The sequence below is a fragment of the Streptopelia decaocto genome, assembly GCF_964273445.1.
Source record: "Streptopelia decaocto genome assembly, chromosome: 16".
Lineage (NCBI taxonomy): Eukaryota > Metazoa > Chordata > Aves > Columbiformes > Columbidae > Streptopelia > Streptopelia decaocto.
The window spans coordinates 1,186,490-1,206,261 of NC_138671.1; the positions used below are offsets into that span (position 1 = coordinate 1,186,490).

Here is a 19,772-nt window from a genome sequence, read left to right on the forward strand (position 1 = left end):
CTGGGGGGCACTCACCATGCCCGCGGCCGCCAGCTGCCCCAGCCCTGCCCCGGCACCCACCCCCTGCCGAATAAAAGCAGAAAACGAGTGTCGGGTGTGCGGGGTTTCTGGCAGGTTCCCCATCCCCGGGGACGGGCAGGGGCGATGGGGCTGTGCACAGCAGTGACACCGCTCTGACTGGGGGGAGCGCAACTGGCAGCTCATTAATAATTGACCGGGGAGACACAATGTAGAAAACTCTTGTTTATTCACCCAGAACAAAAACTAAATCAAGAGGGCAAAGGGCCAGGGAGCACCTGTGTCCAACGTGCAGGTGTGACCCACCTGTGTGACCAGCGGTCCCGTCTTGGCTACGGCTCCTGCGGAGGGAGCAGGTGGGCGGTCAGGGAGCTGCGTGGGACCCTCTGCTCGCCCCCACGAGCTCTGTCTGGCTCGGGGACAGCAGCTGCATCTCCACACCAGCCACAGATCAGCAGCCCGAGCAAGGGGGGGGAAGCACCGCGAAGGTGGAGATCACTGACCTTGGCAGCATCCGTGTCCTCCTTCTTCTCTTCCTCCTTCTTCTCTTCCGCCTTCTCCTCCTTCTTCTCTTCCTCCTTCTTTTCTTCCTCCTTCTCTTCCTCCTTCTTTTCTTCCTCCTTCTCTTCCTTCTTCTCTTCCTCCTTTTCTTCCTCCTTCTCTTCTTTCTTCTCTTCCTCCTTCTTTTCTTCCTCCTTCTCTTCCTTCTTTTCTTCCTCCTTCTTTTCTTCCTCCTTCTCCTCCGCCCCGCCCTCCTCAGGTAGCTGGATCCCATGCGCACCCGCCTCCTCTCCCAAGAGCTCTTTATCCTGAAAGGCACAGGCTGACCCACATCCCCTGCCCCATGGACCACAGGGAGTCCCCACCGCGGTCACCGCGCCATCCCCGGTACCTTGCCGTGCAGGTCCTGGGTCTCTGCCCGCGTCCTCCTCCGCATCTCCGCCTCGATCTGCTCGAAGAACTCCTTGCGCACACGTTCCAGCACCTCCCAGGGATCCTTCACTGCCGTCTTCTCCGGCACCGCCTCCTGGCCCTCCGGCTTGCCGCGCTCCTTCAGCCGCATTTCCCGGTGCCGGGCCTCCAGGATCTTCTCCCGCCTGGTCTCCCGCTCGAACATCTAGGGCAGGGTGGGGGTTGAGGGGCGCAGGGTGAGCGGGGGACCCCGCGGGACAGCGTGGTCCGCAGAGGGACAGCGCCGGACGCGCCGGCAGCGCCGAGGGCTTTGCCGTGACCTGGCACGGCGGCTCGCGGCTCCGAGCGCACGTACAGCGTTGACCATGTTCTTCTCGTTCTTGTGGAGGGTGCAGAGCCCGGAGCTGATCTCCAGCAGGGTGACGGTGCCCACCTTGGAGCCGCAGGCGACCACGCGGCCCGTGTCGTGCAGGCGCAGGCTGCAGAGCGGCTCGTTGCAGACCTGGGGAGGGAGGACGGGCCGGGGGTGGCACCGAGCGCTGACGTGATGCCCCGCGGGGGAAAGTCAGGCAGGACGGGCTGGCAGAGGCGAATACACACGCTTGCCGATAGAATCATCCAACCATTTTGTGCAGAAAAGACCCTCAAGATCATTGAGTCCAAGCGTTCCCCCCGCCCTGTCCCTGCCCCATGTCCCTGAGAACCTCATGTCCGTCTGTCCAACCCTCCAGGGATGGTGACTCCAGCACTGCCCTGGGCAGCCTGTTCCAATGCCCCACAGCCCTTTGGGGAAGAAATTGTTCCTGATACCCAATCTGGATATCAGCAATCCAATAACAGGAGCCTGTATGCAAATTTGGGGCAGACGAGGATCCGGGCACAGCTCAGGGCTGAGGGGACAGTATTTGCTTGATGTCCCCAGCTCCGTGCAGGCAGGAGGGGACCCCAGCCCCAGCTCTGCCTGCCCCAGGGCAAGGGACACGGAGCCGCTGGGGACCTGACCTTCAGGCTGAGGGAGGGGTCCTTCTGCTTGAAGAGGAAATCCCAGACATCCAGGGTCCCATCCGACCTGGTGGTGAAGAAGACGGCCGGCCGCACCGTGCTCCAGCACCCGTCCGTCAGGTGGGAGAGGTGGTACCTGCCGCAGAGCCGAGGCAGCGCGGTGGGCCCGGGCACCGCGTCCCAGCACCCCTGCCCGGCCCCAGTGGGGCAGAGCCAGACCCAGACACCTACTTGGTCTGCATAATTGATGATTCCTTGACCTCCTCCGACCAGATCCGAGCTGTCCAGTCACCGACCGTCAGGAAGATTTTGGGGTACAAGGGGTTCCTGGTCAGTGCGTAGACGGGTCCCAGGTGGCCGCTGTAGGTGCCGGCAATTTTTTCAAGGGGTGACTTGGCCTTGCGGTTGCCGGCGATGATGATGCCCTGCTCTGTGCCCACCATGAACTTGGTGGGCTGAGGGTGGGGGCGGGAGAGAGCAGCTGTCAGCGGGCTGGGGACCCCGCGGTGACAGGGACAGCTGGTTGTGTGCGGGCAGGACGGTCCTGAGGGCAGAACAGGCTGGGGAGACTCACCAGGGTGGGCTCGAACTCCAGCGAGACGGCCCCCAGTGCGTTCTTCAGGAGCCCTTTGCGGGTGATGTCCAGGACCAGCGTCTCGGTGGGCTCGGAGAGCTTGCGGATGTCCCACCACAGGACCTGGGGACAGGCAGGGGACGGGCAGCGCGAGGGGCTGAAGCCGGGCAGCTGCCGTGGCCGTGGGGCCAGTGTGGGCAGGGGAAGCTCTTTTGGGATGTCAGCACCGCTCCCGTGAGAGAGCCAGGTACCTTCCCTGCCCATTACCTGCCCGTCGGTGGAGGCCGAGAAGCAGTCGGTGCCCGTTTTGGACTGCAGCCAGAGGGCTCCGTACACGGGGTCCCGGTGGCTGACCTCCACGGTGGACACCTCCACGGGCAGCTTCCCTTTCCTGGTGTCCCAGTAAGCTGAGAAGGAAAAGAAGCCATCAAAACACACACCCGCTCCCCTGGCCGGCTCCTTCGCTCGCCAGGCGCTTCGCAAGGAGCTGCTGCCCCAGTCCCCGACCCAGAACGGGCAGCAAACCCCACCGGCTGCTCCCCCACACCTCCCAGCCCCAGAGGAGCCACGCGAGCACCCGCGGGCTGGGGTCCCGCTGCCGCGATCTCCCCCAGGGATGTCCACGCCGAGCGGTAACGCAATTTGCACCCTCTGCAAACGCCAAGAAACATTAAACAGCTGCGGCTTTCTTTGGCCATCGCCTCTCTGCGGCAGATGTGCCGCAATCCCCAGAGGCAACGAACCCCCCGGCTCCCCCTGCTCTGCACCAGGGGCTGCAGCAGGATCAGACCGCTCTGAGCAGCCCTGTCGGCTCCAAACGGCATCTCTGACACTCGGCACCGCTAAAAGACCCGCCTGGTGCCCCGACCCCGGCTGCGCCCCCTCCGGCGAGCGCTGGGTGACAAAGGCAGGTCCCGGTGCCACCAGCGGCCATCCCGGCCTGTCGCTGCCTCCACACGCGGCAGAGCCACCGGGAGAGGCCGGGCAGCCGGGCTGCAGTGGCACCGAGCAGCTCCCGCTGCTCACGGCTAATTAGACAATTGGATGTGACGGGGCGAGCGTGCTCGGCTGGGCCCTGCGAAGGACGAAGGACGGGGCCGTCCCTCCTCTTCCTCCCCCGCGGAGCGTGCAGAACCAGCCCCGCAACGCGTGCCCTGTCAGAGCTGATGGCTGCTGCAAACAGCCAGCAAAACATCAAAATGAGAGCAATTAAACCAAAGGGCTTGCGCGGCCAAGTCAATAACAGAGCCATAAATGAAGCTGGCAGGGAGGGGCCCTTTTCCAAGCGCTTGAAACAACAGCGGCAGAACAATTCAGTTTGTGAAGCAATGGCACCTCCCGTGGGCTTTTGCCACGCAAAGACACGGCCGTGGGCGAGGAAGGGGCCCAGGACACGTGTGAAGGGCTCCCCGGCGCCGTGTCCTGCCCTCCCTGGTACGCGCTCCAGGGACCACCCGCCCGTGTCCCCCACGCCGAGCCCCGGAGCTTCAGCCGCACCCGGGATATTCCCAGCCACAGCACTAACGACGTTACGTTACGTTAACGACCCCTGGAACCAGGGTCTTGCCGAATTAAAACGAAGCCTCATCAGTGCGGCCTCACGCCTCTTTCGTCCTCCTCACCTATCTGCCCGTTGTAGCATCCTCCCAGCAGGACGTACGAGTCTTTGGGGTTGTACTCCAGGCTCACCAGGGGCGACGATGGCTTGAGAGCGAGCTCCGGCTTGTTGGGTTTCACTGCCGGGAAGGGACGAGTAAAGAACACGGGACAATGGCCTCCAAACCAGCCTCCCAGTGCCGGCTGGTGTGTCACCAGGTGAGGACACCTGGGCTGTCCTCGCCGTCCAGTCTGGGGACAGACCCCTGGAACCCCAAACCCCCTTCTTTGTGTTTTTCACTCCAAAATACAACAGGTTCTTTGGCAGAACGGGGCACTTCTCAGCCTGGGCTTGTGCCTCTATCTTAATCAAGCACAGTGAACCACAGAGCGAGCAGAACCACGTGAGAGGACTGTGGCTCCGCTGCCTCTTGTGCCCACAGGCTCATGAGTCATGTAGTGGGATTTTAGTGGTTATTTTCCACCTGTTGCCCAGCTTTTAGGTCCCATTTCTCCCCTTTTCTGCATTGATCTGTGGGCAAAGCAGGAACTGAACCCCTGTTCCCCCCCATCCCTGAGCACCGTGAGGCTTCATTACGCTCTTTGAAGACACAAAGTGCTTCCGCAGCGGCAGCATCCCCGGCGGGTGAGGTTTCCCTTACCGAGATCCCAGATGTACGAGTCAGGGCTCATGTCATTCACCTTCGGCTGGAACTCCAGGCTGCAATAAGCCACTGCCAGTTTCCCGGACGTGCCCGGTTGCCAGGAGATACGCGTGGCCATCCGCTTGGGGACGTTTGGGTCCCTTTTTGATAACAGGATAGCAAAGAAAGAAGTTAGTTGGCTAACAGTTTTTTCACACCCCGGGATGGCTGTCTCCCAACGGAAACTGTGGGAATCGCAATGAAAAGAAGCTGCAGCCCTTGAGCACTGAGTGCAGGAAACCATTCTCTTGGGTGCTGGGTGCGGGGAGAAGAGTTGATGATTTAATAAAGTCTTTCCAGTTATTCATTTCTAAGAATCCAATAATGTTACTGGATCTGACTTCTGGAAATGACCTAACAGCCCCTGACGTTTGAAAATAATCTTTGAGGCACCAAAAAAAACCCCCAACAAACCAACCCTGTCTAAAGCACCGTGAGAAGATGCTCGGAGCTGAGTCTGTCCTTGGGCTGCGGGACCCGTCTCCAAAGCCCCCGGGCAGGGCAGAGGAACAGAGTTATGGAGCAGGGGGGCTGCAGCAGCTCCCTCCATCCATCAAATGACCCAGCACCAGCCGAAAGCCTCGGGATTTCCCACCTCCTTGTCCCCGCTGTGGATCTGGAGAGCCCAGTGAGGGCTGAGCTACCTGACAACGTTGATGATTTTTGCGGAAGGGAGCTCGTCTTCCACCTCTGCCGTCTCCTCCTCGACAAAGTACTCCTCGTAGATGTTGATGGTGTTGTTCTGCCTGACGCAGTGCTCCATCAGCTGCAGGACAGCACAGGAGAGGCCGTGTTGGGGAACGGCAGCGGTGGGCGAGGGGACAGGGGAGGGGGACGCGCGGGGCCTCACGCTGCCCAGGTGCGTGATGGTGTTGATGTAGTTCTCCTCCTTCTCCAGTTTCTTCCTGAAGCGGGCGGTCTGCTCCGGCTCCTGCGGGTTGATGTCCTTGGGCCAGCCGCCCTCGGTGTGGTTGACGCCGCGGGATTCCGTCTGCACCCTATCGGTGTTCACCTGGGGTGGCGCGGGGAGAACAGGGAAAGGCTTTGGGCTGGAAAGGCACCAAACACCCCTTTTTTGCCCTTTGCACGGTACTGCCCTGTGGGGACTGCGGTGGGTCCGTGGATTCCCTGATGGGGGGCATGGGAACAGAAATTAGCCTTGAAGACACTAAGGGCTACCCGTGAGAAAGAGGGGAGTAAAGGAGTATCCGGAGATGTTCAGGTGTACCCGTGAGAGAGAAGGGAGTGAAAGAATAACATTGATGATAGAAAAATTAGCCAATGAGATGTTACTGCTGTAACTTGTAAGCGATAGCGAAGAGACACACGAATTGGTAAAACTGTATAAAAATGCACTTGTGGCAATAAATGGGATCTGCTGCTTTCATCCTGGAAGAACTTGGTCTATGTCGTTTGTCCGTCTCAACCCTGCCGAGCAACGGCCTGGATGCCCGTGGTGTTACCAAAAACAGGGCAGGTTTTGGCCTGGGCACTGGTGAGGCCAAAGCTCCAATCCTGAGCTCAGTTTTGGGACCCAGGGGGTTCAGCTGGAGAACAGGAGCTGAGGGGAGACCTTCTGATCTCTGAACTGCCTGAAAGGAGCTTGGAGCATGGGGGGTCGGGCTCTGCTCCCCAGGAACAAGCGCCAGGAGCAGAGGAAACGGCCTCAAGTTGTACCAGGGGAGGCTGAAAATTAGGAACAATTTCCTCACAGAAAGGGCTGTCGGGCATTGGAACAGGCTGCAGGGTTGGATTATGGTTGGGCTTGGTCTTGAGGGTCTTTTCCACCCAGAACGACCCTGTGACTCCGCAATGGCCGGCGGGCAGCCCTCACCTCGTGCTCCGACATGTCGTAGCTGTGCTGGATGGCGACGCTCACCGGGTCCTGCGGGATGAAGTTGTCGGCCATGCTGGGGTCGGGCGGGATGTCCACGGTCACCCTGGCCGGCCAGTCGGTGAAGCTGCAGTGCCGCCCGAACTCGCTGCGCTTCCGCGTGTACGTGTAGGTGATCTCCATGGCGGCCCTGGGAGGGGGCAGCGGGTGCCCCTGTCACCCCCAGGCCCGGAGGGTCCCCTGAAGGGATCCAAAGGTCCCAGCACGGATGGGGACACCCCCACGCTGCTACCGAGGACCCAGGCGTTCGGGTGGGGCCTGGTCTCCCCCAGCGCAGCCTTACTGGTAGCAACGGCCAGGCGCGCGTCTGCCGTTGCCGGGCAACGGCGGGGCCGATCACATGGCAGGCGCCGCCATATTAGGAAGGGCAAGGCGGCTGTGTCACGTGGCCGCCGCGCCATGTTGGGAGGGTCAAACCCCGCTAATGAGGGCGGTGCAATTAGCGCCGGGCGGTGCAATTAGCACCCAGAGGAGTCCCGGCAGAGCCGGACGGGCAGCGCACCCCGAGCAGGGCCGGCGGCCGGGGGTCAGCCCGGAGAGAGCCGCCGAGGAGGAGCAAAGTTTAGTACAAGTGTTTATTTTTCCCCAGGGGGCACAATACAAACCAGGCTCCCCGTGGGGTTTGTTCACATGCGCTTAAAAACAGCTCTTCTAGGTACCGTTACATGGAAACGTTAAAAGGTGAAGAGAAAAATGAAAGGAATTAAAATGCCCTGGATGTTTCCAACAGCAAGGAATTGTAGTCACACGGACAGATGGCACGAGGGGACCAGGGTAATTAGGTACAGGTTAATTAGTAAAAGACACAGTGAATCCCTGGGAGCGTGTCAGACCCCCGGCTCGCCCCAGGGGACAGATCTGCACCCCAGGTCTGTCACCCGAGCGGGGACAAAGGGCTGCAGAACCCAACAATGGTGGCAGGACCGTGTCCTCCCCTCCCGGGGACACCTGAGGGTCCCCAACCCTGTCCCGGGGGACTCGGGGTGACCGCAGGGCTGTCCCTGCAGCGGGGGGGACCTGCCCCAGCCCACACTGCCAGCCTGCCCGCCCGGGGAGCCGAACCGCCAAAACTGCCTAAAAACCGGCCAAAAATCCTGCTACCGACACGCACCGCGGTAAAACCACCCGGGGATGGGGCAGCAGAACCGCCCCGCTGCCCAGCCCCGAGCTCGGGAACCCGCACCAAAGCAAAGGAAAACCAGCAAAGCCAAAACATCCCTAATTCTACAGCCTCCGAGCCCAGGGTGGTGCCAGGGGAGGGCGGGGGTGGTCCTGGGAGCCAAGGGGGACACGGGGAGCCAAGGGGGACACGGGGAGCCAAGGGGGACACGGGGAGCCACAGGGACACGGGGAGCCGGCTCTGCCCGTGCCGAGCGGGATCCTGGCAGAGGGAGCAGCCGGTGTCACCGTCGGGAGGTGGCAAAGCCGGGGTCACTAGTGGTCGGTGCTGCTTTGCTACAGGAGCAGGGGAGCGCTGCCCGGCCCCCCCGCGGGGCAGGGGGCCGCCCCGGTCCCAGGCGCTGGACACAGGGAGCTGGAGACGGCTGCATCCGTGGCGTAAAACACCCCGAGCAGGGGCAGACGGGGAGGGAGACGGCGTGAAGCATCCCCGGCCCGCCCGGTGCACCGGGAGCCCGGCGGCGGCTCTGCCGGTGGCGTTCGGCCCCGGAGTCACCGTCAGCCCTGAGGCAGGAAGACTTGAACGGAGCAGGAGCTGCTGAGGAAGAGGAGGGTGCGCGGAGCACACGGGGGTCCCCGCTGGGGCTCGTCCTCCGGCCACCGCTGCCCACCGCGGCTTTTCCCGGTGGCTTCGGTCTCCCGGTGCGGAACCGGCGCCGGGGGCGTTTCCTCCTCCCGCGAGCCGCTCGGGCGCAGGCGTCAGGCGGGGAACTCGGCGCCGGGGCGCCTGACGTGCTCATCGGTCACGGCCAGGTAGGTCGCTCGCATGCTCGGGGAGTACTGCGAGAAACGAGACGGGTCAGCCAACCCCAACCACCGCCGGCCCCGGCCAACCCAGCCCCACGCTGCTCAGCACGGATTTATATCAGTTTATATGCACCCCAATTAACCTGCCCCGGGGAAGGGGACAGATCCCGTCACAGCCTCTCCAAGGGCTGGCAGACAAGCGTTACATTTCCCCAGCATTTCGCAGGAGGGCGGCAGGGACGCCCCGGCCGGGCATTAAGGAAGATTATTCCGAGTTTGTTATTTTGGACCGTGAAAGTCCTTCCTCAGGGAGCCGAATCCTGGTTAAATCGGACCATTCAGGGCGGGGAGAGCGCTCGAATTAATCCCCCCCGGGGAAGATCCTCGCCAGCTGCCGGCTCTGTGCAAGCGGATTTGCAGCCGCCGCGCTTTCACCTGTCGCCAAATCCAGCCCTAAAGGGGCCACCGCGGCGTCCCCACCACCGCAGCCACGTCCCCGGCCCCACCGCGGTGCCACTACTGCGTTACTGCTTCGATGGGGGCAGCGAAATGGATTAAATGATGTCAGAAAAGAAGGGGAAACCTGCACTGAGAAGGGGATGGAGATGGGGAGCGTTTCCAGCCATCCTGACACACAGGAGCTGCAAATCAAACCCCTCCCGTGCCTGAGCTGGGGACAAACCGCAGCCTCGTCCCCCCAAAACCTTCCAAACTCTCCCCAAAATCAAACCAGCCCCAGGGGAAAGGGGACAGGGACCGAGGAGGGGACGAGGAGGGGACGCAGCTGCTGCCCCGGGGCGAGGGGAGGGGAAGCGGCTGAACTTACTCATGATGGACAACTTAGCTCCAAAATAATGGATGCAAAAAGTAATAATAAAAAAAGAAATGAAAAAATAAAGCAGGCGTTAACGGGCACGGAGGGCTTGAACACACAGCGGGGAAATGGAAACGTGCTCGGGTGACTGGGAGATGTCCTTTGAAAGTCAGAATAAACAAGAAATAAAGCAGAGGAAAGCAGCTGCAGGGAAGGTCGTCTCGGTGTCCCGAGCACGTGGCTGGTGTCCCCTCTGTCCCCGTGGGCCGGGGACGGGGCTGCGAGCGACCCGCGCAGGAGGGACGCGCTGGCAGACGGGACACGTCCCCTGCAAGGGCCGGCGGGACCCGGCTCACCCGTCCCACCCTGGCAGACCCGGTGAGAGGCTTTCCAGCCAAAGCGGGGGCTCCGCACGCCCCGCTGCCCCCCAGCCCGTGGGGTGTCACAAGAAGGACTTGGCCTCGGTTGCCCAGCGTACCGTGGGGGGGGGAGAGCCTCTGCCGATCAGGGGGACGTTCTCGTAGCGCGGGTTCCCTCCGAACAGCACCGCTTGGTTCCTGTGGGGCAGAGCCCGTCAGAGCGGGGGGCACAGCCAGCCCCCCCGGCACCCCGTGCCCCCCAGGTGTGGGGTGACGCTCCATCCACGAGGTGGGGGGATCTGAGGGGCGGTGCCTGCGTGGGCGGGTGGGTCTCACATGTACTCGGAGACGGGGGCGTTGGAGACGGTCTGCGCGGGGGGGTGCAGGCTGCTCTGGCTGCCCAGGCTGCTGCTGTAGCTGCAGAAGCTGCGGAGATGCCCCCGTGCCGGGGCGTGAGCCGCCATGCGCCGCGCCTGCGGGTTGAACGGGTCCTCCTCGTCCATGTCATCGTAGTCACGGTCCCTGCAGGGACAAGGCACCGGTGCTCGCCCCCCTGTGCCCGGCTGGTGCCACACACACAGCCCCGTGCCCCCCGGAGCGGGCGGGAACTGCGGGCAGGGGATGCGGGCAGGGGACGCGGGCAGGGGACGCGGGCAGGGAGACACAGGCAGGGGACGCGAGCAGACCCACCGGCCAGCGAAGAGCCTCCATGCCCGCGGTGCGGCGCAGATGATGGTGGAGAAGGAGGCGGCCACCAGCAGGGAGAAGAGGACCAGGTAGAGCAAACCCTCCACCCCGTCGTAGCAGATGCCGATCAGCGCGTCCACGTAGTCCTGCGGCGCAAGAGGGGACGGGGTAGGGCTGGCGGCGGTGGGGGGGTCACCCCAGGAGCTGCCCCCCCGTCCCAGCGCCCTCACCTTGTGCAGCCCCCGGCAGTCCAGCATGGCCGTCAGCTGGTGCAGGCTGCTCTCCGAGGAGTTGAGGAGCTGCTGCACCCCCAGAAGGTCATTCTGCAGGAGACGGGGGGTCAGGGCAGGACGGGGAGCAGAGGGGGGACGCAGAGCGCCAGCTCCCCCCACCCCATACCTCAGCCGTGGGGAAGAGGGGCAGCGCAAACTGGATCAGCCCCTGGATCTGGATCTGCATGGTGGTGAGCGAGCGCTGGAAGACGGTGAGAGCCTGCGGAGGGGGAGCGGTCACAGCGGCGCCCAGGCCCCGGGGACACCCCCCTGCCCGGGTGCAACCCCCCCCATACCTGCTGGAAGGGGTTGCTGAGGCTCTGCTCACAGTACAGGTAATAGTGAACCACCGCTGCAAAACAATGGGAGACATGGGTGCGAGTGTCCAGGGGGCAGAGAGCTCCAGACCCCCCACATCTCCAGGCAGGTTTTGGGGCACTGGGGCCCTGCCCTGAGCTGTCTCTCACCCGTGCTGATGTCGCTCTCCGTCTGGTTCATGATGAACTCATCCGGGGCCACGCAGAAGTCGCTGGTGCCCTGCGGAGATGAGAGGGACATGGTCAGGGCTGGAGGGACAGGACGGGTGTCCCCAGCCCCCGGCTCTGCCCCAGCACAGCCGGTACCACCCCTCCCGTCCCATCCCCGCTCACCACCGCTGCCGCCGTGTCCACAGCCATGGAGGTCCAGCCGAGGACGAGGGTCAGCAGCGCAGAGCACAGCATCCTGCGCGGAGAGGGGTGGGCAGCTGCGGGGGCCGGCTCTGTGTCCGGCACCGCCGAGCCCCAGCAGCACCGAGCCCCGGCACCGCAGAGCCCCAGAACCACGGAGCCCCAGCAGCACTGAGCCCCAGCAGCACTGAGCCCCAGCAGCACTGAGCCCCGGCACCGCAGAGCCTCGCCATGCGGTACTCACGTGGTGAGGAGGCAGCGGGAGCGCTTGGCCAGCCCCAGGCAGGCCAGGAGGCAGACGGCCAGGACGAGGATGAAGAAGAGGAGATAAGCCAACCACCTGTGCACAGGTGAAGGCTCCATCAGGCACGTGCCCGCCTCCCCGGCCCCGCCGGGCGCTGCTCCGGCAGCCAGCGCCGTGCCGCGGCCCCGCTCACCGGTAATACTCGACGTAAGCGACCTGGCCGGCCAGCGCGGTGAGGTTGGCGCTGGTTCCCTGCCAGACGGGCAGCCCCGAGAGCTGCAGGACGATGCTGCCGGACAGCTGCTGCATGAACCTGAGGGTCTGCAGGTAATCCCCCCGCGTGGCCAGGACCTCGTTCAGCCGCGCCAGGCGCTGCTCCAAGCCCCCCTGCATCTGCAGCACGGTCCCTGCCACCTGCGGGCACGGGGACAGTCAGTCCTGCCCAGACGCTGCCGGGGGCTGTCAGCGCCACACCCAGCAGAGCCATTTGCGCCGTCCATGGGGTGCTCCTGCCCATCACCCCCTTGTGCTCGAGCTGGATCCATCCCCGGGACAGCCCCGCCGTGGCCCCCTGGCCCTTCCCGGCCACAAAGGCCCCATTCTGCGGGGTGACGTCACCCTCCCGCGCTCAGCGTGTCCCAGCCACCCCGGGCAGGGCTCAGCTGGCAGCGCAGGACGCCTGGGTCCCTCCCCCGGTGCTTTAACCAAACCCAGGATGAAAAGAAAGATATGGCTCTAGGGGACACAGAGGAGGGCGGATGGGGGGACCCTGGCCCAAGACCTTACCAGGGAGTCGATGCCGGTCAGGGTGTGGTTGGCGTGGTCCAGGGCGTAGAGCAGCTGGTACACCCCGTCGTTGGCCTCGCTGTTCCCGTAGAAGCCGACGCCGACGGCCATGCTGGGGGCAGAGAGGGGACCCCGTCAGAGGGAGGGAAACGCTCACCCCGGCGCACGGGGACATGGGCTGGACAGGGGGCGCTCCCCAGAGCACCCTGGTTCTGGGGGACCCCCGGCAGGGTAGAGCCAAAGCAGATGGGACAGTGACAGAACTGTGATGGGGACCTGGGGACACCCGAGCCCGGAGCTGCTCCATGTGCTGGACACGGTGGGTTTGAAGGTCCCTCCTGCTAAACCCCAAGAGATTGAGGGCGCAGGGGCCGGGCAAAGCTCCTCAGTGCCATGTCCCTGCTCCTCGCAGGCGGCCATCTCGCTCCGCCCAGGCAAAACCAGCCCCTTTGTCTGGCGAGCGGGCTGTGGCCAGGAAGAAAAAGGGCCCATCCCGTCCCCCCAGGCCAGGCCTGCCCGGGGGTCCTCCCAGCCACGGGCTGCCAAAAACCCAGATGGGTTTGGAAAGCCACCAGAGCGCTGCTGGGCGAAGCAGTGTCCCCTCGCCTAATTGCTCTGGTCACAATTAAGGCTGGGCACACACGGGACCCACCAGCTGGGTCACGCTGCCGCTCACCATCTGCTCCAGGCTGGGATTAGCAACCCGGCCCCGCTGCCGCCCGGGATTAGCCGGGAAAGCGGCACAGCCGCGGCGGGGACGGGGACAGAGCTGCCCCGGCACCGGTGGCTGCGCAGAAGGAGAAAGGGGTGGACCACATTTAATTGCACAGATCTAATTAAAGCGACTCATGGATGGATCCTAGAGCCTCCTCGGTGACGGGGGGACAGCACCAAGCCCCCACCCTCACCAGCAGATGAGCCCAGCGGTGACGGCCATCCAGGTGACACAGCAGGAGTGCGGCCGCTTGGTCTCGGGCTCCTGGTCCCTCCTGCAGCAGCACAGGCAGATCAGGTAGACGGTGAGGAAGAGGAGGTTGAGGCCGAGGCAGACGGCGGACACCAAGCCCAGGAAAAGCAGCGACTGGCGAGGAGAGCGGGACGGTCAGCGCCGGTGCCGGCAGGCGCCGCGGAGCGCCCGGCGCGGGGCAGGATGCGGCCACGTCCACCCCCCACGGGACAGTCACACGGGGAAAGAGGAAGCGGCCCTTGCAGGGCCACCGCGCTGCACGTCGTGGGGGCCGGGGTGCAGCAGCCTCTCCCGGGTGCTGGGGCACCGGCACTGCCCCCCTTCATTTAGGGGTCCCGGTGCCCCGTGCTCCGGGACGCAGCAGGAGTGGGGTGCATGGTGCAGCAGCACCAAGGTGAGGGGTGACCCCCCTGTGCACCCCGCGGCGGGGGTGGGTCCGGCAGAGCCGGCGCTGCCCCCGGGGTGCGGGAGGGCGGGGGTGCCGGTGCCGGTTGTCCCGGCGGGGGGGGCCCAGCCCGCGCTGGTGCCCGGGGAAGAACGGCGCTTTGTGCGGCCGGGAGAGCGGAGCTGGCGCCGGGCGCCGCCGGGGGAAGGCGGGGGCGGCCCCGCCGGCAAGCCGGACCTCAGCGCAGGGAGGGGGCGCGGGGAGGGGACCGGGGGGCCGCGGCCGGTACCTGCTGGTAGTCGGGGTCCCGCGGGCGGAAGGCGGCGGGAACGGGCTGCAGGCGCAGGCCGCGGTGCGGGAGCCCGTGCAGCCAGGCCGCCCACCAGGGCACCGCGTACCCGGCGCGGGCGGGCGGCATGGCCGGGCGGGGCGGCCGGGGGCAGCGGCGGGGCCGGCGGGGCCGCACCGGGGCCGGGGCCGCCGATGGCGGGGGAGCGCGCGCCACGCCGCGGGGCTGCACCCGGCACGCCCCGCCCCCGGCCACGCCCACCTGGCCACGCCCCCAGCATGGGAACGGTGGCACCGAAACCCAGCGCGGGAACTGCGGGGACACCGACCCCATCGCGCCGGCTATAGGGGCACTGCACCTATTCACCTGCTTGCTATAGGCGCACTGAGCCCCGTCCTGCAGGCTATGGGGCCACTGGGATCCTTGACCTCCGTGCTAGTGGCACCAACCCTGTCACCTCCCCACTAGTGTCCTGGTGAGACCTACAGCCTGGTCCAGCGCTGTCCCACCGCAGTGGCACAGCGGGGTCCCCACAGCCGCACCACAGCCCCGCGGCAGCTCCGCAGCCCGAGGTGGGCACGGGATGGACACAGCACGGTGCCCACACACGATGTGGGGGGAGGATGTCCCCTGTGTCTGTGGGTGCCCCCAGTCACCCGGGCAGTGCCACCTCTTCACCACAGGGCCAGGATGGCCATGATGTTTTCCAGTGGCAAGGGCCACAGGGGTTTCTCTCCACCATCCCTCATCCAGTGCGCTGGATGTCCCCACTGGAATCCCAGCCCCTCTGCCCACCCGAGCGCAGACCTTGTCCCCTCACACCCACCACTGACACCACTGGGGACCCACACCCCTGCCTGGGCCCCAAGAATGGGGACAGCGGCAGCTTCGCTGTGGCACAGACCAAAACTGGCTCCTGACCCCCCCGCCATGCTGGGTCGACCCCATCCGAGCCACCCCCCAGCAGTGAGGACACCAACGGTAAGGACAGAGGTGACAGGGGAACAGTTCAGAATCTGATTTATTGTAAGAAACAAGGAAAAACCAACACGAACAGCTCATTTCAGCTCCTTCACGGCCAGACCTGCGGAGAGAGAGACAACAGTTGGAACAGCTCCACGCACCCAGATGGGGATCCACATCTCCCCCCACAGACAAGCAGCTCTCCCCGCAGGGGGGATCCAGCCACAGAAAGGGGGTTCAGAGCCCCCCACTCCCTGAAAATGTCACCACTGGGGACCCAGAGGGACAACAGCAGTGGCTGCTGGGGTGAGGAACTGACTGCAGCGCTGGGGACAGCAAAGCCAAGTGGCCTGAACATGTCAGTGACCAAGGATGGGTCACTGGGAGGCTCCAGTGGGGTCCCCCGTGGGGAGGGGGTTCTGCCTCCCCCCTAGACACCCGCAGTACCTGGAGGCAGCGACTGCTTCAGCTTCTCAGCCTTCTCCTTGTCCGTGATCACCAGGGTGTACAGGTACCGGCTGCAGCGCACCTTGAACTTCACATTGTCCTTGTTCTTCTTGATCTTGACCGCTGCAGGGTTAAGAAACGGGTCAGCAGCAACCCCCCAGCTCCCCAAAACCTTTAACAAACCTACGGGAGAATCCTCCCTATACCCCCCCCCAACCCCTCTGCTCCCACCTGAGCCAGGACGAGCACAGCCCAGCCCACCCACAGCACAGAAAATCCTAATTCAGCTTTTTTTTTCCCCACGATCAGTTACTGCCCCAGTTGGGATGAGCCCATCGTCTCGCAGAGACGCTGCATGGTTTTCTCAAAGCCAACAGCTTTATTTTTGAGGCCTTTTGGTTTCGCAACAGCAGTTTACAATAAGGAACGTGAAAAATTTACTGCACCCCGGGCTTGTTATTTACCCACAATATCTTCTGCAGCCCACGAGCTGCCCCGGAGCTCAGGACATGGTTTGTGAAGCCTGCAGCCAGCGCTCCCCCCCTCCTTCGTACCCCCCAAGGCCATTCTACCCATGGAGCCGTGGGCAGTTCTCCACCCAGCGCTGAGCCCCAGCAGCTCAGCATTACAAAAGCCGCTGCGAAACCCAGAGTAAAGTCGAAGGCACAGAAACGGTTTGTAAAGGGCTGTCAGCAGCAACAGCAGCGTTCTGATGTGGAACTACCCCTCTCGCCCACACCGGTGAGTTAACAAAACATTGTGAGAATGAAAGCGCCTCTTCCCTCTGACAGCCAGATCCAAACAAGCAAGAGGAGAGGGAAAACTCTTCATGCCTTTTTAAATACCGAGACACAGCGTTTCTAGTGTTTCAATTATGATGGTCTTTGTATTCGCCACAAAAGAAAACTCAATTTTGAGTATAATTTGCTCATCACTTTGACAGAACTCCCCAGCACCTGACACCTTGTAGCTTTTTGAAGACTACAACAAGTCAGAGACAGGGTGATGTTTGCAAAGAGTTTCCAATGAGCTGCAGCTGAGGTTTGGCAAAAACACCCAGGGGGAGCGGCAGAAGCGTGGCTGAGTGCCACCCCCATCCTGGACGTGAGCCCCAGTCACAGCCCCCTCAGCATCCCCAAGCCAAGGCACACGTGGCCCCAGCAGCCCCAACACTCACACTTTGCGTCCTTCCTCCTGGCTGTCAACAGAAAGTCTTTAATCTCCTCAATTTTGCGAGGCTGCAAGGTAAAACACACACTCAGTGTGGAGAGCTCACACCCCACGGTGCGGGCTGGTCAGTGAGCACCCCAGGCTCCCGAAGCCAAACCCTCAGGGGAGCTGCCCCACACACGGGGGCAGCCAGGTCGGGCAGAGCCTCTCTGCGGCAGCAGCCCCGTGTCCCAGCGCGGGGGTCGGCACTGTCAGCCCCCGCAACACCCTCCCCCGCCCGGGGCCGGTCAAACCAGCGACCCCCTGTCCCCGGGGAGGACACCCCCACCCCGCCGGGGCACAGCGGAGGCCCCGGGCCCACGGAACGAGGCGAGGGAGAACGCCGGCCCTCCCAAACCCCCTCTCCTCCTCACCATGGTTCCGGGCCGCGCTCAGACCGCTCCAACCTACGGCAGAAACAACCCAAGATGGCGTCAGCGCAGCCCCACCGCCCAACAACGGCCGCCCAACATCCGCCTCCCCGCGCGCATCCGCCACTCCCCGCCCATCATCGGGTCGCCCCGCGTCCCCTCCGCTCCCCCAGCGCACCCCGGGGCCGCCCGGCCCCGCGCGGCCGCGGATGGCGGCAGATCCCGCAAGGCCCCCCTCCTCCTCCCCTACTCACAACCGCCGCCTCTGCCTACGGAGCGGAAGTAACCACACACTTCCGCATCCGGGCCTTAACCCCGCTCCTCTGGGCGGTGCTACGGCGCGGGCGGAGGGACAAAAATGGGCGGGGCCGCTGTGGCGGGCGCGGTTTTTGCGGTGAGTTGTTGCGGGCTCAGCGTTCGCTGCAGGAGCAACGCGGGGTGCGCAGGGAGCACCGGGCATCCCCGGTTCCTCCCTGCACCGCCGCCGAGGAGCAGCGTGGCTGCCCGGGCGGGCTGTTTGCAGCCTCCCGAGCCGCAGCATCGCTCGGGGGGTTTAGCCCTGCGCCGGGGTCCCCGCAGCGGGACACGCTGGGGCTCGGTGGCGCTGCCGGGCTGCAGTGGAGCAGCTTTGCCACAAGAGAGAGCTTGAGCCACGCGTAAAGCCACCAAACCGCCCCAAACCCGCGAGAATCCGCGTGGGCGAGGGACCCCGTGCTGTCCTTGTCCCTGCGCCCCGTCCCCGTCCTGCCAAGCCCGCTGTGGGGCAGGACGGGCATTTAGGGGCGCTGGTTTGGGGGCTTTGGTGCTCGGATGGGGACAGTGGGGTGACCCGGGACAGTGGGGAGAGGGGGCTGCGTGCCCCCCTCCACCAGTTTCCATCTCTGCCCCGAAGTCTCGCCCTGGAGCTGCTTTTGGGGGTGTCACCCACCCCACACCGGCTCCGGGGGTGTGACACCGTGTGCCCTGCGCTGCTGTGTCCCCACCACGGCTCCTGTGTGCCCGTCCCGTCCCTGTCACCCTGTCCCCAGCACTCCCACGGGTGGCAGCCCCGCCAGTTGCTCCCAGTATCGCCCAGTTACTGCGCTGAGGGGCGGCTTTTTGGGTGGGACGATTCTCACAAATGAGATTTGTTTTAATTGTTTGATTTACTTATCTCATCTCCGATGGGCTGATCTACTCTGCTGCCTTTTAATTGCTCCAAAACTTGAACAGTTTTTCATGTTTTAAGGAGTGCTGAATTGTATAATTAAAACACTAACAGTGTAAATCAACGGCGCAGAGGAAAGACAGCAGAGAATTAAACAAGCTCCTTGGCATAATAATAAAACTAAACCGGCATGAAAAGTGCCCATTATGGCACCGATGCTGAATACTGATTCCTCCCAGCACTGTCCGGCACCGGCGAGCGGCTGTGAACGCGGCGGTGGCCTCCAAAATCACCTCTTTTGGCCCAAAATGCAGCGTGGCTTCACTGACAGAGCCTGAGCGGGGGGCCACGTGGGTCAGGGGTGGCTGTTCCCCCCGTGCCCGCCCCACGGCCCCGGCGCCCCCGAGCAGCGTCGCTCCCGCTCCTGCCTGGGAACGGATTCACTTTCACTTTATTAATATTATTTAAAAGCCGAGTGGGTGTATAAATCAACAAAAATAATTCATGAGAGTCATTAGCTCCTCAAAGACGGGATCTTTTTACAACCCGCTTTAAATTAAAAAAAGAAAAAAAAAAAACAAACCCACCGCATTCTGAAACTGCGGCTTTTAAAACACACATCAAATACATTTCCTCCCTGCCTCCCACCGGCCCGGCTCCTCTGCCTAATGAAATTCAATTAACATCCTTAATTCACCCGCTGGCTACTGGTTTTATATTAAAAAGTCTTTCTGGTTGTGCCTCGGCTGGCGGCCGCGTTTAACCCCGCGGCTCGGGGGCACCGTGCTCCCTCAAGCGGGTTTGGTGAGCAGATCCACAGGAGCCTTCATCCTCCTCCTCACCCTCCGCCAGCAGCTCCAGGAGGCTCCAGCGCCGTGGGACATTGATGGAGCCAAATGGGGAAAATTGGGATGTCGGATCTGCCCCACGGCACCTCACCGACACCCAACACACCCTGTGCCCCCCTCCCCAAATTCACCCCTCCCCAGGACCCTCGGGTGCAGGGTGGCGTCCCCCAGCGCCCTTGGGGACAGCGGGGACCCGGCTGGCAGCCCCCAGCAGCTCACACAGGTTTGTTTGCAGCCGGCGCGATGCGTGTGGCACCCGGCGATGAGATGGTATCGGCTCATCAGCCGCGGCAGCACTGGGGGCTGCGGGAGGGGGAACAAGAAATCAAAAAGAGAAGAAAAAGAAGAAGAAGCCGACGTGATTTTTCTCTTTTTCCCTCTTAAAGGTCTGATTCAAAGTTAAAACAGCTGCCAAACATAATCTGCGGTGGGGTCCGTCCCGCAATGGCTTTGACCTTGGGGCCGCCCGAGCCCCCATCTCACCCCGCGAGCGTCCGGCTGCTCCACGTGTTCCCCGGAACTGAGCGAGTCAGGAGCGCTGGGTGCTGCCCCGTGCTCCATCAGACGGTGTTTACGCACAAAGGGCAGCACTGGTTTCATTACGCCTAATTACACCGGCCTTAATGGAGTCGCAAACCATTTTTCCTGTCGGAGAGCGGCCACGCGGGAAGGAACTGCAGCTCCTCTGGG

The 19,772-nt window shown here is 63.5% G+C and overlaps 3 protein-coding genes across 3 annotated transcripts; all 3 read right to left on the minus strand.

Moving 5' to 3' along the window:
- Nucleotides 1–323: 323 nt before the first annotated feature.
- DNAI2 (dynein axonemal intermediate chain 2) lies at nt 324–6,823 on the minus strand (the record flags this gene model as incomplete). The annotated part of the gene is made up of 13 exons (XM_082067326.1): nt 324–359; nt 522–680; nt 911–1,135; nt 1,286–1,432; nt 1,933–2,068; nt 2,164–2,387; nt 2,507–2,629; nt 2,774–2,913; nt 4,129–4,242; nt 4,765–4,907; nt 5,451–5,572; nt 5,657–5,818; nt 6,641–6,823. 13 exons carry the CDS (start codon nt 6,821–6,823, stop codon nt 351–353), a joined length of 1,887 nt encoding a protein of 628 aa, XP_081923452.1. The 3' UTR covers nt 324–350.
- Nucleotides 6,824–8,517: 1,694 nt separating this feature from the next.
- TTYH2 (tweety family member 2) lies at nt 8,518–14,300 on the minus strand. The gene is made up of 14 exons (XM_082067059.1): nt 14,098–14,300; nt 13,365–13,537; nt 12,457–12,568; nt 11,864–12,084; nt 11,671–11,766; nt 11,409–11,481; nt 11,226–11,295; nt 11,055–11,110; nt 10,886–10,978; nt 10,717–10,809; nt 10,490–10,632; nt 10,136–10,321; nt 9,919–9,997; nt 8,518–8,659 (listed from the first exon to the last, which is right to left on the minus strand). Exons 1-14 carry the CDS (start codon nt 14,224–14,226, stop codon nt 8,579–8,581), a joined length of 1,605 nt encoding a protein of 534 aa, XP_081923185.1. The 5' UTR covers nt 14,227–14,300; the 3' UTR covers nt 8,518–8,578.
- An 800-nt stretch (nt 14,301–15,100) lies between these two features.
- Nucleotides 15,101–17,417, minus strand: RPL38 (ribosomal protein L38). Its single transcript, XM_082067070.1, has 5 exons — nt 17,342–17,417; nt 17,091–17,123; nt 16,685–16,745; nt 15,508–15,630; nt 15,101–15,181 (listed from the first exon to the last, which is right to left on the minus strand). The coding sequence occupies exons 2-5, from the start codon at nt 17,091–17,093 to the stop codon at nt 15,156–15,158; spliced, it is 213 nt and encodes a 70-aa protein (XP_081923196.1). The 5' UTR covers nt 17,094–17,123; nt 17,342–17,417; the 3' UTR covers nt 15,101–15,155.
- Nucleotides 17,418–19,772: the final 2,355 nt, after the last annotated feature.

Excerpts from the sequence above, each read along its gene's own strand:
- TTYH2 (XM_082067059.1), bottom strand. The coding sequence starts at position 14,226 with ATGCCGCCCGCCCGCGCCGGGTACGCGGTGCCCTGGTGGGCGGCCTGG. Across the intron at positions 13,538-14,097 it reads GGGACCCCGACTACCAGCAG|TCGCTGCTTTTCCTGGGCTT; the intron begins GTACCGGCCGCG and ends TCTCCTCGCCAG. Across the intron at positions 10,633-10,716 it reads ACTGCCGGGGGCTGCACAAG|GACTACGTGGACGCGCTGAT; the intron begins GTGAGGGCGCTG and ends CTTGCGCCGCAG.
- RPL38 (XM_082067070.1), bottom strand. Across the intron at positions 15,631-16,684 it reads CAGGAGGAAGGACGCAAAGT|CGGTCAAGATCAAGAAGAAC; the intron begins GTGAGTGTTGGG and ends TTAACCCTGCAG. Across the intron at positions 15,182-15,507 it reads GAAGCAGTCGCTGCCTCCAG|GTCTGGCCGTGAAGGAGCTG; the intron begins GTACTGCGGGTG and ends CTCTCTCCGCAG.